This window comes from Scyliorhinus canicula, chromosome 23 (assembly GCF_902713615.1).
Source record: "Scyliorhinus canicula chromosome 23, sScyCan1.1, whole genome shotgun sequence".
Taxonomy (NCBI): Eukaryota; Metazoa; Chordata; class Chondrichthyes; order Carcharhiniformes; family Scyliorhinidae; genus Scyliorhinus; species Scyliorhinus canicula.
Window position 1 is genome coordinate 5,426,710 of NC_052168.1, and position 16,764 is coordinate 5,443,473.

At 47.8% G+C, this 16,764-nt stretch overlaps 1 protein-coding gene across 1 annotated transcript in view; it reads right to left on the minus strand.

Moving 5' to 3' along the window:
• tbc1d17 (TBC1 domain family, member 17) overlaps nt 1-16,633 on the minus strand; it is a 41,575-nt gene extending 24,942 nt beyond the window's left edge. Inside the window, exons 1-7 of the mRNA XM_038783503.1 lie at nt 15,723-16,633; nt 11,876-11,974; nt 10,899-10,973; nt 8,500-8,620; nt 5,573-5,783; nt 2,308-2,419; nt 885-1,058 (exon numbers count right to left, since the gene is read on the minus strand). Of these exons, the coding sequence (XP_038639431.1) occupies nt 885-1,058; nt 2,308-2,419; nt 5,573-5,783; nt 8,500-8,620; nt 10,899-10,973; nt 11,876-11,974; nt 15,723-15,749 (819 nt within the window). The 5' untranslated portion in view covers nt 15,750-16,633. The remainder of the gene's footprint in view (nt 1-884; nt 1,059-2,307; nt 2,420-5,572; nt 5,784-8,499; nt 8,621-10,898; nt 10,974-11,875; nt 11,975-15,722) is intronic.
• Nucleotides 16,634-16,764: the final 131 nt, after the last annotated feature.

Here is a 16,764-nt window from a genome sequence, read left to right on the forward strand (position 1 = left end):
CCCAATAAAAGCCAAGGAAGCCAATGATCCCAAAGGCAAACCAAATTTAGCAAACTCCGGCCTTAAGAATCCCGGACTCACCATATCTAAAACAGTCAGCAAAACAAGATCCGGAGGTGATTTGACAGGGTGGATACTTAGAGGAAGTTTCATCTTGCAGGGGTGTCCAGAACTAGGGCACACAGTTTAAAAATTACGGATCTCCCATTTAAGAAAGGCGTGAAGAAGAATTTTATTTTCTTTGGAATTTTCTTCCCCGGAGAACAGTGCAGACTGTGGTCATTGAATATATTCAAGGCTGAGTTAAACAGCTTTTTGATCGATAAGGGAGTTCAGGGTGATGGGGGGGGGGGGGGGGGGGGGGGGGGGGGTGGTAGACAGGAAAGCAGAGTTGAGATCACAATCGGGTCTGCCATGATCTTACTGAATGATGGAGCAGGCGCGAGGGGCCAAACGGCCTATTCTTTATTTTTTGTTTAATTTAGAGTGCCCAATTAATTTTTCCCAATTAAGGGGCAATTTAGCGTGGCCAATCCACCTACCCTGCACATCTTTGTTTTGTGGGAGAGAAACCCATGCAAACACGGGGAGAATGTGCAACCTCTGCACGGACAGTGACCCAGAGCCAGGATCGAACCTGGGGCCTCGGCGCGGTGAGAGAGCATTGCTAACCACTGCGCCACCCACAAATGGCCCACTCTTAATTGCTATGCAATGTCAGCACTTGTCGTTCAATTTCCCTATCTCAGTGTATTTGCAAACTCTGGCACAGAGCATCCTAATGGGAGTGATTTTCTGAAGTACCTCTCTCTGCTCCCTCACCATCTTGCGAAGTACATCCATCAAACGGTAATTCCCTGACCATGCAGGGGCTGGACACTTACACAGGTGATGACCTCGAAGCCCGGCTCATCCTGCTGCTCCAAGTCCAGACCGCTGGCCATCTCGCGCAGTGGACGGTGGCAGGAACCATCCTGGGGCCGCAGAGCTCCGCGCAGGAAGTTGGTCACTTTGGAGAAGCTGCCAAAAGTGGCAGCGTAAGGGTCTTGTATAAAACGCTGGGTAATGGGGGGAGGGGAGGAGGAAGAGAAAAAAAAAGAGCAACACTCAATAACATACAGCAAAAGACAAGGCTAGGCAGCACACTGTGCCTGTGCAAGCTCTTTGCAGAGTTATCCAATTCATTCCACTCCCCTGCTCTTTTCCTCATAGTCCTGTGAATTATTTGTCTTCAAGCACTGATCCGATTTCCTTTCGGAAGGTATTATTGGATTTGCTTCCATCGCCCTTTCAGGGAGCTTAAAAAAAATGTTCCAAGCACCTCTGACTCTTTTGCCAATTGTCGCAAATCAGTGTCCTCTGGTTACTGACTCTCTTTTACTCTATTAAAACCCTTCCATGATTTTGAACAAATCTCTTTCTCTGCACTAAAGGAGAACCTGTTTCTCCAGTCTCGCTACGGAGCTGAAGCTCCCCAGTCCTTTTTTTAAAAACAATAATCTTTATTAGTGTCACAAGTTGGCTTACATTAACACTGCAATGAAGTTACTGTGAGAATCCCCTAGTTGCCACTCTCCGGCGCCTGTTCGGGTACACTGAGGGAGAATTCAGAATGTCCAATTCACCCAACAAGCACGTCTTTCGGGACTTGTGGGACGAAAGTGGAGCACCCGGAGGAAACCCACGCAGACATGGGGAGAACGTGCAGACTCCGCACAGTGACCCAAGCCGGGAATCGGACCGGGGTCCCTGCCGCTGTGATGCAACGGTGCCAACCACTGTGCTACCGTGCCGCCCTCCTGGTAGTATTCTAGTAAATCTCTTCCCCACCCTCCAAAGCTTTTGACATCCATCTTAAAGTCAGGAATATTAAGTTCCAAATTAAGTTGCCCCTCTTAGAGCCAGGCCTCTGTCATCACCAGCACAGCAAAGTCCCATGACAACTTGCGCCTGTGGCTCACCAAACCTATTTGCCACATGTTCACATTGATGCATTCCAAAGCCCTCTCACACTACCTCATATTTGCCCGTCTGATTTCCCTAACCTGTTTTACTCCTGACCTGGGAATGTCTGATGTTGATAACGGATCCACAAAGTAGGAACAGTTCTTTCTGAGCAGTAATAGCATCACCGTGATAAGCAATAGATTTAACCATAAATGGTTTCATTTCAATAGCAGCACTGTGCACATGCAACACTGGTGGACCCAATCCACAAGTACAAGAATGTTTTAGGCCATTTTCCAATGTCTCATTAAACAGATATTGATTCAACCAACCAAAAGAGAAAAAAAAGAATTAACTCACAGACACCAAATCTGAAGAATGCTCATCGAATAGCTGCAACTCATCGAAGGATTGGGACAAGGCATGAGAATCGTGAGAGTAGACCAGATAAAGGCGAGGGTCCTTCTTGGAACTGCCAACAACACAGAATCACCAACTACCTTCGCAAAACCATTCACAGTGACTGCTGGTAAAAACTTTAGAACACGTTATTGACTATTAGAGATAGAGAAATACAGCACAGAACAGGCCCTTCGGCCCACGATGTTGCGCCGAACTTTTGTCCTAGGTTAATCATAGAATTTTGGACAATTTGTCATGGCCAATCCACCCAACCTGCACATCTTTGGACTGTGGGAGGAAACCGGAGTACCCGGAGGAAACCCACGCAGTCACGGGGAGGATGTGCAGACTCCACACAGACAGTGACCCAAGTCGAAATCGAACTTGGGACCCTGGAGCTGTGAAGCAATTGTGCTATCCACAATGCTACCGTGCTGCCCTTAAGAAGTTAACCTACACTCCCTTATTCTACCCTAATCCAAGTACCTATCCAATAGCCGCTTGAAGGTCCATAAATTTTCCGACTCAACTACTACCACAGGCAGTGCATTCCATGCCCCCACTACTCTCTGGGTAAAGAACCTACCTCTGACATCCCCTCTATATCTTCCACCATTTATCATAAATTTATGTCCCCTTGTAATGGTGTGTTCCACCCGGGGAAAAAGTCTCTGACTGTCTACTCTATCTATTCCCCTGATCATCTTATAAACCTCTATCAAGTCGCCCCTCATCCTTCTCCGTTCTAATGAGAAAAGGCCTAGCACCCTCAATCTTTCCTCGTATGACCTACTCTCCATTCCAGGCAACATCCTGGTAAATCTCCTTTGCACCTTTTCCAAAGCTTCCACATCCTTCCTAAAATGAGGTGACCAGAACTGCACACAGTACTCCAAATGTGGCCTGACCAAGGTTTTGTACAGCTGCATCATCACCTCACGGCTCTTAAATTCAATCCCTCTGCTAATGAACGCTAGCACACCATAGGCCTTCTTCACAGCTCTATCCACTTGAGTGGCAACTTTCAAAGAACAATGAACATAGACCCCAAGATCTCTCTGCTCCTCCACATTGCCAAGAACCCTACCATTAACCCTGTATTCCGCATTCAGATTTGTCCTTCCAAAATGGACAACCTCACACTTGTCAGGGTTAAACTCCATCTGCCACTTCTCAGCCCAGCTCTGCATTCTATCTATGTCTCTTTGAAGCCGACAACAGCCCTCCTCACTATCCACAACTCCACCAATCTTCGTATCATCTGCAAATTTACTGACCCACCCTTCAACTCCCTCATCCAAGTCGTTAATGAAAATCACAAACAGCAGAGGACCCAGAACTGATCCCTGCGGTACGCCACTGATAACTGGGCTCCAGGCTGAATATTTGCCATCCACCACAACTCTCTGTCTTCTATCGGTTAGCCAGTTTGTTATCCAACTGGCCAAATTTCCCACTATCCCATGCCTCCTTACTTTCTGCATAAGCCTACCATGGGGAACCTTATCAAATGCCTTACTAAAATCCATGTACACTACATCCACTGCTTTACCTTCATCCACATGCTTGGTCACCTCCTCAAAGAATTCAATAAGACTTGTAAGGCAAGACCTACCCCTCACAAATCCGTGCTGACTATCCCTAATCAAGCAATGCCTTTCCAGATGCTCAGAAATCCTATCCCTCAGTACCCTTTCCATTACTTTGCCTACCACCGAAGTAAGACTAACTGGCCTGTAATTTCCAGGGTTATCCCTATTCCCTTTTTTGAACAGGGGCACGACATTCGCCACTCTCCAATCCTCTGGTACCACCCCTGTTGACAGCGAGGACGAAAAGATCATTGCCAACGGCTCTGCAATTTCATTTCTTGCTTCCCAGAGAATCCTTGGATATATCCCGTCAGGCCCGGGGGACTTGTCTATCCTCAAGTTTTTCAAAACGCGCAACACATCTTCCTTCCTGACAAGTATCTCCTCAAGCTTATCAGTCTGCTTCACGCTGTCCTCTCCAACAATATGGCCCCTCTCATTTGTAAATACTGAAGAAAAATACTTGTTCAAGACCTCTCCTATCTCTTCAGACTCAATACACAATCTCCCGCTACTGTCCTTAATCGGACCTACTCTCACTCTAGTCATTCTCATATTTCTCACGTATGTGTAAAAGGCCTTGGGGTTTTCCTTGATCCTACCCGCCAAAGATTTTTCATGCCCTCTCTTAGCTCTCCTAATCCCTTTCTTCAGTTCCCTCCTGGCTATCTTGTATCCCTCCAGCGCACTGTCTGAACCTTGTTTCTTCAGCCTTACATAAGTCTCCTTCTTCCTCTTAACAAGACATTCAACCTCTCTTGTCAACCATGGTTCCCTCACTCGACCATCTCTTCCCTGCCTGACAGGGACATACATATCAAAGACACGCAGTACCTGATCCTTGAACAAGTTCCACATTTCACTTGTGTCCTTCCCTGACAGCCTATGTTCCCAACTTCTGCACTTCAATTCTTGTCTGACAGCATTGTATTTACCCTTCCCCCAATTATAAACCTTGCCCTGTTGGACTGCAAGGTCTGCAATGATACCCAGCATTTCCCGTGAACTCTTTACAGCAATCCCCTTCATCCATGGTAATGGCGCTGGGGCAATTGTGGGCAGCGCGGTAGCACAGTGGTTAGCATTGTTGCTTCTCGGCACCAGGTTCGATTCCTGGCTTGGGTCACTGTCTGTGCGGAGTCTGCACGCCCTCCCAGTGTCTGCGTGGGTTTCCTCCGGGTGCTCCGGTTTCTTCCCACAGTCCAAAGGCGTGCAGATTAGGTGGATTGGTCACGCTAAATTGCCCTCAAGTGTCTAAAGGGATTGGGTGGGGTTGCCGAGTTACGGGGATAGGGTGGAGGTGTGGGCTTAAGTGGGGTGCTCTTTCCAAGGGCCGGTGCAAACTCAATGGGCCGAATGGCCTTCTTCTGCACTGTAAATTCTAAGATTCTCTCCCTATCCCTAGCCCATTGCTCGATTTGGTGCGGTGGTGGGTTTGGCAATGACTATAGCGCAGACCGCGATAAAAACAGAAGGTTCAACGAATGTAAGGAAACAGCTTGTACCCCAGACATTACAATAAGATTTTACCACCAGGTTGATTCCTGCTTTTATACCCAGAGCACAAGGCGCAGCAACTGTGCTATGACAACGCAAGGGCAGGTGGTGCAAGGGAGGCGTTACATACTCACGTGGCCAGCACTATGTATTTACACAGACACTTGAGTAAGGCTCTGGTGCCACCGTCGTGGAAGTGAAGAGCCGGGAAGCAGATGCCGTCTTTGCTGATGAAGATAAGGTACGACCAGCCCAGGCCGGGCTTGTTTTTCCGGATGGATTTAAGTTCGGACAGACTGAGAGAGAATGCCCACTTGCTGTGCGCTCCGGAGCACTCAGTGGAAGCTGAGGGACAGACAAAAAGCAAACCACACTCAGCCAAGGATGGCTCATCTAACAGAAACCAGGTAAGCATTTAACCCATCAAGTCAGCTCATGCACAGAGAACAAATATTATTTTTGGTCAATATTTTTGGCCTTCTCTTTCGAAGAGACAGCAGGCTAATCAGACAAGTGGCCATCCTTCATCCAAGAACCTAAGCAGGAACTATTCGCAGGCTATTTGACCACACGGACCTCACTGCTTTGACTATTCCCCTCTAACCCATCCCTCTTATGCACATGGGTTATTGAAGTGCATTTAGCCGCAGTTCCAGCTCCTGAATTTGGTCCAGGGAGAAAACAAAAATCACACTCAACCACGGGTGGTACAGCAAACAGAACACAGCAAAGATAAAGAATAGGAGCCAGTGGGTGACCCAGCTGCTCCAACAGAATACGTCTAACAGGAGTCAACCCTTTTAAAAGCAACTCCACCAGCCCTCGCAGGTGTGTCGCACAGGGAGCCATCCTTCATGCAGGAACCCAAATAGGAATGCATTGTATGCCATTCGACAACACTTGAAAAGAAACTAATTCTAAGTTTTCCAATTAAGGGGCAATTTAGCGCGGCCAATCCACCTACCCTGCACATCTTTGGGTTGTGGGGGTGAAACCCACGCAGACACGGGCAGAATGTGCGAACTCCACACGGACAGTGACCCAGGGCCGGGATCGAGCCCGGGTCCTCGGCGCAGTGAGGCAGCAGTGCTAACCACTGCATCACCGCGACATTCGACAACATGCGGCCTCAGATCTGATCTTGTTCTCTGATATACATGGGTCACTGGAATGGTGGCTAATTTTATTGGCATAGTGTTCTGGAAGGCCTGTTGGGTTCAATTACACACCCTCCCTCGATAATTGTATAGGTTCTTTCCTTTAACTAATGTGCATCCAATTTATGACGACTTGAGTTAATGTGTGAGAATCTTTGAAACCTCTGCCTGACGTGGTGAGGTAACTGATTGAAAATGATCGATTTCTTTTGTGGAGTCGTGGCACAGTGGCTATCATCCAAAATTGGAGTGGGTGTCATCCAAAATTATACCACCACTATCCATAGCTCCAGACTCCAGCCTTCATGGAAAGGTGGATGAGCCACAGCTCCTCAGAGTTGGCTGGCGAGGATCAGGTCGGAACAGCGCGGGGGGGTTCAATCCCCGTTCAGGCCGTGGTGGATTCTGGACCTGCCCCCTTGCTGTGGAGATGACAGCGCTGTGGATCAGACCTTCGGGCAGAGAACTGAAGGGGAAGAGTTTCTTATTTAACCGGGGCCAATGTTTACACCCTGCACGCAGTCTACAACCTGCGTTTACTGCCTACAACACACATCAACCTGAAGATGAATAGATTGCTCTGGGAATTACACCTTTCCTGAGTCTGCCTTCCTGCTGCCTGTAAGACAAACAAAAGCACTGCCCTCAGTAAAAGACGGAGCGAGAACTTTTACATGTGGGACAAGATTCTCTGGCCTCCCCGTGGCTTGGTTCTTGGCAGCGGGAAGCAGCTCACCGATGGCCAGTGGCGGGATCTCTGGTCCCTGCCACTGTAAAGAGATTTCCCATTTAATCCAGCTTGGGTCACTGTCTGTGTGGAGTCTGCACGTTCTCCCCGTGTCCACGCCACCGGGAATCCCCTGGCAGGGGTGCACCATCGCCGGGAAGGGAAGGTCCCACCAGCACAAACGGCATGATGTCCGTTCTAACGTAGCTTTAAGATGCAGTCAGTTTATAATGGGCACTCCCCACATTGCAAACTGCCCTTAATCTCATTCAGGGAAATCGGGATTTCACACAATGCGGGGAGGTTTAATATAGTTGCTTATAATCATGAAGGGTTATGATGAAGTGAAATTAGGAGAAATTGTTTCCACTGGAGGACTGACAACCAGGGGACGCATTTTTAAGATAATGGGCAAAAGAGGAAATGGGGACTTATTTTTAAAATGCAGATCAAATGTAATGATCTGGTATGATCTGTCCAAAAGGGCAGTGAAATGAAATGAAAATCGCTTATCGTCACAAGTAGGCTTCAAGGGAAGCAGTTTATAGAATCATAGAATTTACAGTGCAGGAGGCCATTTGGCCCATCGAGTCTGCACCAGCCCTTGGAAAGAGTACCCCACTTAAGCCCACACCTCCATCCTATCCCAGTAACCCCACCTAACCTTTTTGGACACTAAGGGGCAATTTATCATGACCAATCCCCCTAACCTGCACATCTTTTGGACTATGGGAGGAAACCAGGGCACCCGGAGGGAACCCACGCAGACACGGGGAGAACGTGCAGACTCCACACAGACAGTGACCCAAGCTGGGAATCGAACAAGGGACCCTGAAGCTGTGAAGCAATGCTGCTAACCACTGTGCTACCGTGCCGCCCCACTGATCCAATGATAATAATCAGAAGGGAATTGAATAAATACTTAAAAGGGGAGAAAACTGCAGAGGTGCAGGGAAAGACAAACTGGATAAGTCTTTGCAAAGAGCCAGCACAGGTTTGATGGACAGAATAGCCTTGTCTTTGTTGCAACAACTTATGACGCAGCCAGAGGTTGGAGCTGAGGCACATCAATGGAGCCCTGCAATCGCGTTCGTCACACCCTGGACGTCACGGTGATGCCGGGTGCTCAGTATGCGACAAATATGCATTACATTAATAATAAACCAGCGTCTCTCACTGCGTAATTCCTCCATTGGGCGCACCCTGGTTCCTACTGTGCTGATTACAGCCCAGTCTGGTTCGTAACCCGGGTCAAACATCTCCTCCTCGGTGTGACTGGCTCCATTCACGGCAGAATCCTGAAAAAGAATAGGATAGCGTGAAGGGAGAGAACAGGAAGAAGTAAATGAAATCACGGTTGGTGGCATCGAGCCAGAGTCATGAGAACTGAACTCTCATTTGAACAAACAAAAAACAACGAGTGCTTTGTCTAAGGGAAGTTAAACATGGAAGAAGGAAACAAAGAATAACAAAGAAAACAGTCCAAAGATGTGCAGGCTAGGTGGATTGGCCATGCTAAATTGCCCTCAGTTAGGTTAGGTGGGGTTATGGGGATAGGCTGGAGGTGTGTGCTTAGGTGGGGTGCTCTTTCCAAGGGCCGGTGCAGACTCAATGGGCCGAATGGCCTCTTTCTGCACTGTAAATTCTATGATTCTAATAAGACACTGCACTTTATGAAGGATGTAAAGGCATTAGAGAGAGCGCAGCAATGATTCACAAGAATCCACGAGAACTTCAGTTACATGGAGCAGCTGAAACTCTTCTCCGTAGAGAAAGGAATATTGAGAAATTTGAATCATGAGGGGTCCGGACAGAGTAGATCGGGAGAAACTTTTCCCACTGACGGAAGGGGTGAGAGTCAGCGGAGACTGGTTTAAAGCGAATTTCAAAAGAACACGGGTGGCGAGAATTCAGGATCTAGAATGCGCGGCCCGAGAGTCTGGTGGAGGAAGATTAAATTATGGCTTTCAAAAGGGAACTGAGACTTTTTTTTTTAATGAATTTAGAGCACCCAATTCTTTTTTCCACCTGTGCAAAGAGCAGTGCTCCGAAAGCTAGTGATCTGAAACAAACCTGTTGGACTTTAACCTGGTGTTGTAAGACTTCTTATTGTGCTCACCCCAGTCCAACGCCGGCACCTCCACATCATTTTTCCAATTAAGCATGGCCAATTCACTTACCCTCTGCATCTTGAGGTTGTGGGGGTGAGACCCATGCAGACACGAAGATAACGTGCAAACTCCACACGGACAGTGACCTGGGACCGGGATCGAACCCGGCTCCTCAGCGCCGTGAGGCAGCAGTGCTAACCACTGCACCACCTTGCCGGCCTCAGGGAACTGGATACTTATCAGAACAGAAAAGAATGGTAGGGCTGTAAGGGAAAGGAAGGGGTGAGGGACTGCAGTGAGCGAACGCGGGCACAGACAGAATGGCTTCCTGTGCTGTAATCCTCAAAAAGTGTTCCCCAAATCCTTTTTTGTCTTCACGAAAACTTGACTAGTCATCCGTGCTTTGCGTCACCGCTCCCAACATCTCCTCTTTAGCCTCTGTTTTCCCGGTGCCTTCCCCACCTCCCTCTGTGACGTCTGGACCCATCTTCTGGACTTATATAAATGCAGGTTAATGTGGGCATTGTGTTGCCCACGAACCTCAGGGCGGAGGGAGCTTCACACTGCATCCAACATGTGCTGGGAATGTTCAGCTTTGACAAATAAATGCAAAAGCTGTTAAACCTCTCACAGTGGTATGTCCTCTCATTACTTAAATAAGCAGAACTAGGGGGCATAGCCTCAAAATACGGGGAAGTAGATTTAGGACTCAGCTTAGGAGGAACTTCTTCATCCAAAGGGTTGTGAATCTATGGAATTCCCTGCCCAGTGAAGCAGTTGAGGCGCCTTCATTAAATGTTTTCAAGATAAAGATAGATAGTTTTTTGAAGAATAAAGGAATAAAGCGTTATGGTGTTCTGGCGGGAAAGTGGAGCTGAGTCCTCAAAAGATCAGCCATGATCTCAATGAATGGCGGAGGAGGCTCGAGGGGCCAGCTGGCCTACTCCTGCTCCTAGTTCTTATAAAAGTTAACTTATTCAAATTAATGTCAGGTTGGGCCTTTATTCATTGGATTTCAGAAGAATTAGAAGGGATCTTATTGAAACATACAGATTATGAGGGCGCTCGACGGGGTAGATGCTGAAAGGATTTTTCCCCTTTTGGGTGAACATAGAATTAGGGGCACAGTTTCAAAATGAGTGGTGTCCCATTCAAGATGAAGATGATGAGAAATTTCTTCTCTGAGGATTGTTAGTGTTTGGAACACTCTTTCCCAGAGGGCAGTGGGGATGGATCATTGATTATATTCAAGGCCAAATTGCTCAGATATTTGGTCGCCAAACGAGTCAAAGGTTATGAGGGACAGGCAGGGACAGTGGATTTAAGGCTACAATCAGATCAGCCATGTTCTTACTGATGGAGGAGCGGGCTTGAGGGGCCGAATGGCCTAATCCTGCTCCCGTTTCTTATATTCAGTCCAAAACGTGACAGGCTTGTACTGCACACATGGTCGTGGGAGGATTACCTTCTTAGAGTACAGGAATTGAGGGTGTTCTCTGCTCTCACTGATTGGAATCCAATCCATCACAGTTTCGGGGCCCTGGGAAACAGACAAGGACAAATAATCTTTATAACAAGTCACTCTAGTTTGAAAGCAAAGGCGAGCACCACTATTATTAGCATACACTGAATCACAACCGCATGGAAAGAGGCCATTCTGTCCAAGGTGCCCATGCTAACTCTTTGAAAGAGCTGTCCCCTTTTAGCCCCACACCCCAGTCTCTTCCTCCGCGCTGCCATCTCCCTGTAAATGACTTCCCATTGCCATGTGTCGCCATACTTTGAGATCCTAAAGACAGCCATGTCGACGCTACAACCAAAAATACACGACAGCGCCTACACTTCCTCAGGAAACTACCGAAGTTCTGCATGCCCACATTGACTCTTACCAGGTGAGGTTTGAGTTGAGGGGGTGGATGGAAGGGTTCTACAATTCATGGACATTGTTTATCCTGCACTTTCAAGAACTGGATGCCATTGAATATCAGGGCGGGGGGGGGGGGGTGGTTGGGTGTCTTGTTTATTGTTTCTCATGTATGGGATTGAGTTGGAGAGACTCCAAGACATAAGAGAGGGGAAGGAATTTCTGGGCAGTTTAGTTCCAAACACAGGGATTGCCGCTCTTTCGGCCGAGTTTTGGTTATAGCTGTGATATCAAGGCAAGTTTTTTTACACAGAGGGTAGTGGGTGCCTGGAACTCGCTGCCGGAGGAGGTGGTGGAAGCAGAGACGATAGTGACATTTAAGGGGCATCTTGGCAAATACATGAATAGGATGGGAATAGAGGGATACGGACGCCGGAAGTGTAGAAGATTTTAGTTCAGACGGGCAGCATGGTCGGCGCAAGGCTAGGAGGGCCGAAGGGCCTGTTCCTGTGCTGTACTTTTCTTTGATAGAATTTCCAGCCCTCCTTTGCAGGAAAGGTCGCAGTGCAGTTCCTCACCTTCTCCAGGATCCGGATCACTCCGGGGATAAGCGTATCCTGGTCATTACTCCGTTTTGTGCTCGTGTGCAGAAACACACCCTCTTTCTCAAAGGCGACCTGTGTGACAACAAATAAAGGTCACAGTCTGTTAAAGGGCAGCGAGGGCAGGCGTCCAATATTAAATATGTAACGCACAGTATATCACCTGACACATGCAGCACCTCAAAAATCAAAGCAGCTACTCGGTGTAAATCATTGCTCTCTGGTAATCATGCCAGTTTGCAGAAAACTATCAAATACCCACCTGCAGAAAAATAACCTCTCGGCCTACTGGACTAGCAATCCAGAGGCCTGCAATAATAATCCAGAGAGCACGAGTTTGCACCTCTCCACTGGCTCTTTGGAGAATTTGAAGTTAAAAGAAAATCCGGAAATAAAAGCTAAAGTGACAATGAAGCCGGAAAATGTTTATTTGGAATAAAAACAACTAGTTCACCAATACCCCTCAGGGAAGGCCATCTGTTGTTCTTACCTCTAGTCTGGCTTATATATAACTCACACGGCCCACACAGAATCATTACCGTGCAACAGGCCCATTGTGCCTGCACCAGCTCGCCGGGTATTATCATCCCCCTCCCACCCCTCCTTCTCTCCCTTTTGTTACAACAATTCAATTCCCTGTTGAATTGTTTTTCCTTTATTCTTTCATAGGATACGGGTGGCACTGGTAAGGCCAGAATTTGCTCCTCATCCTTAATTGTCCATGAATGGAGTGGCTTGTTGGGGCTATTTCAGAGGGGGAGTTAAGGGTCAACGACATTGTTGTGGGTCTGGAGTCACATGTAGGCCAGACCGGGTAAAGAGGGTAGATTTCCCTCCCTGAAAGGACTTTAGTGAACCAGATGGGTTTTTTAACAAAATTTCTGATAGTCTCATCGACACTGATGGAACCATCAATTCAGCGAACACGTGTAGTTGGATCTGAACAGAGGCTTTAATACACTTACAACAGAGCCAGCCTATTCGTCGTTGAACTCCATGAACTGGCAGGCTGGCTCTAAGGCACTGATCTTTATACATCGGTCCCAGGGGGAGGAGTCCTGGGTGGAGCCAAGGGAGGAGCCCAGTACAAATTCTCGCGTACTCCCAGAGTGACTCCCCCTGGTGGTCGGATAGTGAAACTGCACTTACAATGGTGGATAGTGAACATATATACACGGAGTTATATTGGCAACTATATACAGCATTGATCTTACAACGGGTAGATAACGAACATATATACACGGAGTGATATTGGCAACTATATATAGCGTGAATCACATTCACCACAGACACCATCACTGAAATTAACTTGATATTCCAGGTTTACTAATTGAATTTTAATTCCACCAGCTGCCGTGCTGGGATTTGAACCCACTTTGCCAGAACATTAACCTAGGCCTCTGGATTATTGCATTGCCACTACCCCACCACTCCTCATGAATGAATGCCTCGATTGAATCTGCCTACAGAAAGCTTCCAGACCTTAAAAGAACTCAACATTTCCAATCCTGGGCCACTGCCCGTTACTACTCATTCAGGTATACTTACCAACATACTCACCACACATTCACGAGTACTTTCTGACAGTTTGTACAACTTCTTATAAACTACACACTTCCCTGTTTTCACTGTCACACATCTACTTGTGGTTGGTGTGAATAAGTAAATATACAATGAGTGATCCCTTACAGAGTATTGCTGCACAACAGTATACAATTAAGTGAATATAATACTTTGCAAGGTATACCATCCTTCAGTGCATCCATGTACTACAATATATAAATTGAAAATCTTGCAATCCTCTGGAAGTGACCGAATCCTTCACTGCAGCACAGGAATTGTAAAAGACGAGTTTATTGCCTTGTAACCCTCCGCAGGTGATTCCTCCCACATTACAGTGTCTCTGTACTACATGGAATAGAGACTATTCCCTTGTGACTCTCTCCAGGTGACTAGATTTTACACTGTATCACAGTGTCCCTGCACTGCAGGGTATAAGGAACAAGTTATTATCTTATAACTGTCCACAGATGACCACATCCCACACTGATCAGTGTCTCCACAGGGTATCTCTGCATTCGGCTACATCACACACTGTATTAGTGTCGCTGTATTATAGGACAAAAGGAATTAATTATGGCTTAATAATAATAATATTTGTGCTCCAGTTTCCTCCGGGTGCTCCGGTTTCCTCCCACAAGTCCTGAAAGACATGCTGTTAGGTAATTTGTACATTCTGAATTCTCCCTTTGTGTACCCGAACAAGCGCCGGAATGTGGCGGCTAGGGGCTTTTCACAGTAACTTCATTGCAGTGTTAATGTAAGCCAACTTGTGACAATAAAGATTAATATTATTATTACAGTACAAAGACATGCAGGTTAGGTGGATTGGCTACGCTAAACAAAATTGCTCTTTAGTGTCCAGTGATGTTCAGGGTGGGTGGGGTTACGGGGCATAGGCAGGGGGCTCTTTCGGAGAGTCGGTGCAGTCTCGACTGGCCGAATAGCTTCCTTCTGCACTGTAGAGGTTCTATGATCACATTTTCTCCCACACTGTTACAGTGTCCCACAGGGTAGAAGGAATAAGTGACTCTCAAAATACAAAACCATCGCACCCAGTATCGCACTTTTTTCCTGTACTACAGGTAACAAGGGCTCTGCAGGTGAAGATAGCCTCCCCACATCGCATTTCAGTGTCTGTACTCTACTATAGGACAGAGGGAATGGGTTTAAAAAAAAAAAAATTTAGAGTATCCAATTATTTTTTCCCAATTAAGGGCAATTTAGCGTGGCCAATCCACCGATCCTACACATCTTTGTGTTTTGGGAGTGAAACCCATGCAGACACGGGGAGAATGTGCAAACTCTACACGGACAGTGATCCGGGGCCGGGACCGAACTCGGGTCCTCAGTGCCATAGGCAGCAGTGCTAACCACTGCACCACTGTGTCGCCCAGAGGGCAGAGGGAATGAGTTAGGAGTTATTGCCTTTGAATAGAATATAATCACTACAGTGCAGGAGGCCATTCGGCCCATCAAGTTTACACCAACCCTTCGAATGAGCTACCCATTTAACTCCCCCTTCCACCCTGCCCTATCCCTGTAACCCCATAACCTAACCTGCATATCTCTGTACACTAAAGGGCAATTCAGCATGGCCAATCCACCTCACCTGCACATCTTTGGACTGCGGGAGGAAACCAGAGCACCCGGAGGAAACCCATGGAGACATGGGGAGAATGTGCAGACTCGACACTGACAGTGACCCAAGGCCGGAATTGAACGTGAGACCCTGGCAACAGTGCTAACCTCTGTGCCACCTTGTGACCCTCTGCAGGTGACCACATCTCTAACTGCAATCCTGTGTCTCTGAGCCACAGGCTACAAGGGATGAGTTGTTACCCTTGCGGCTCTCTGAACGTGCACATATTCATCCACATTGTATCCCAGTGCCCCTGCCCTGCACACAGGGCATAGGGGATGAGTTATTGCTTTGTGACCCTCTGCAGATGACCACATCTCACTGTAATCCAGTGTGCCTGTGCCACAGGGTACAAGGGATGGGTTGTCACCCGTGACTCTCTGAAATATGTACATATTCGCCCACACTGTATAACAGTGCCTCTGCACTGTGACAGGGCGTGGGGAATGAGTTATTACCTTGTGACTCTCTGCAGATGACCACATCTAACAGTACTCCAGTATGTCTGCCACAGGGTACAAGGGACGGGTTGTCATCTTTGTGACTCTCTGAACGTGTACACACTCGCCCACACTGCACTCCAGGGCACAAGAAGGGACGGGGGGGAAATTAAGTTATTACCTTGTGACTCTCTGGAGAGGATCCCATCCTCGGCTTCTGCCTCGGCTCAAAACAATTCTCCTTGCATCATTTCCGGACCGTGCCCGGTTTATCATTGGTTGCTGCTTGGCTCGCCCACTTTGTGTGTGTGTGTGATGGTGGTGGAGGGGAAGGTGGAGAATGGATCAGAGAGAAACCAAGGGCATGACTCTCGACCCAACACTTTGGTGTTTGTTTTAATCTGTTTTAAGCCGGCGGGCTTGCTCGCTGCAACCACTTCCAAGTCTAGGGTCACCCTTGGGCTTCTGTGGGCTGGTGACTGGGCTGGGAGAGCAGTAAATAGTTGTGGCACCCACACTGGGAATGGGAGCAGATAGCCAGAGGCAGAGCAAAGATCCCCACCCCCCACCTAACTGTATTAAACCACCCAGCCTCCCGCATCATCGCTGATTAAACATATCCCTCCCTCTCAAATCTTGAATAAAATTTCCTTCACGAGAGGCATTTTTTAAAAAAAGTTTTAAATGGAAGAGAAAATGTCCCCTCCGGCCGCCATCTTTGTGAGGGGAAGCCCGCCGGTTGTTTATCTACGCGGTGGAGGAAGGAGGAGGTGCCGAAAATGAAATACGTTCTTTCGCTCCGTTCCCTTGTCGGTCTCCGCCGTGTTGACAGGGCGAGGGGGAGTCTCTCTCCCTCTCCCCTCCAGCCCGTCTGCGGCGCGTTGCTAAGGCCGCCCGCCATCTTAATGCGGGGCAAAGCATTCTCCCCAAACTCTCTCTCGGCCGCCCTTCACTTCTGATCGCCAGGCGGGAGGAAGGAGGAGACATGATATCGATATCTGGGGGTTGGAGGGAGTCACCGGCGCTTTCCCCGCCCAAAGAAATTATTCAAAACCCCTCCGGATGGCCGGGTAAACAAACGGCCGCCATCTTTGTTCGGGGCGACGCCATGTTTGTGCGGGGCGGGGCCGACGATCCCAGAGCGCCGATCGATTTTTTTTTTTGTCTTTTTATTATGAATAAACGTTTACTTTTATTTTGTGTTAAGTCGTGGCTCGAAATTT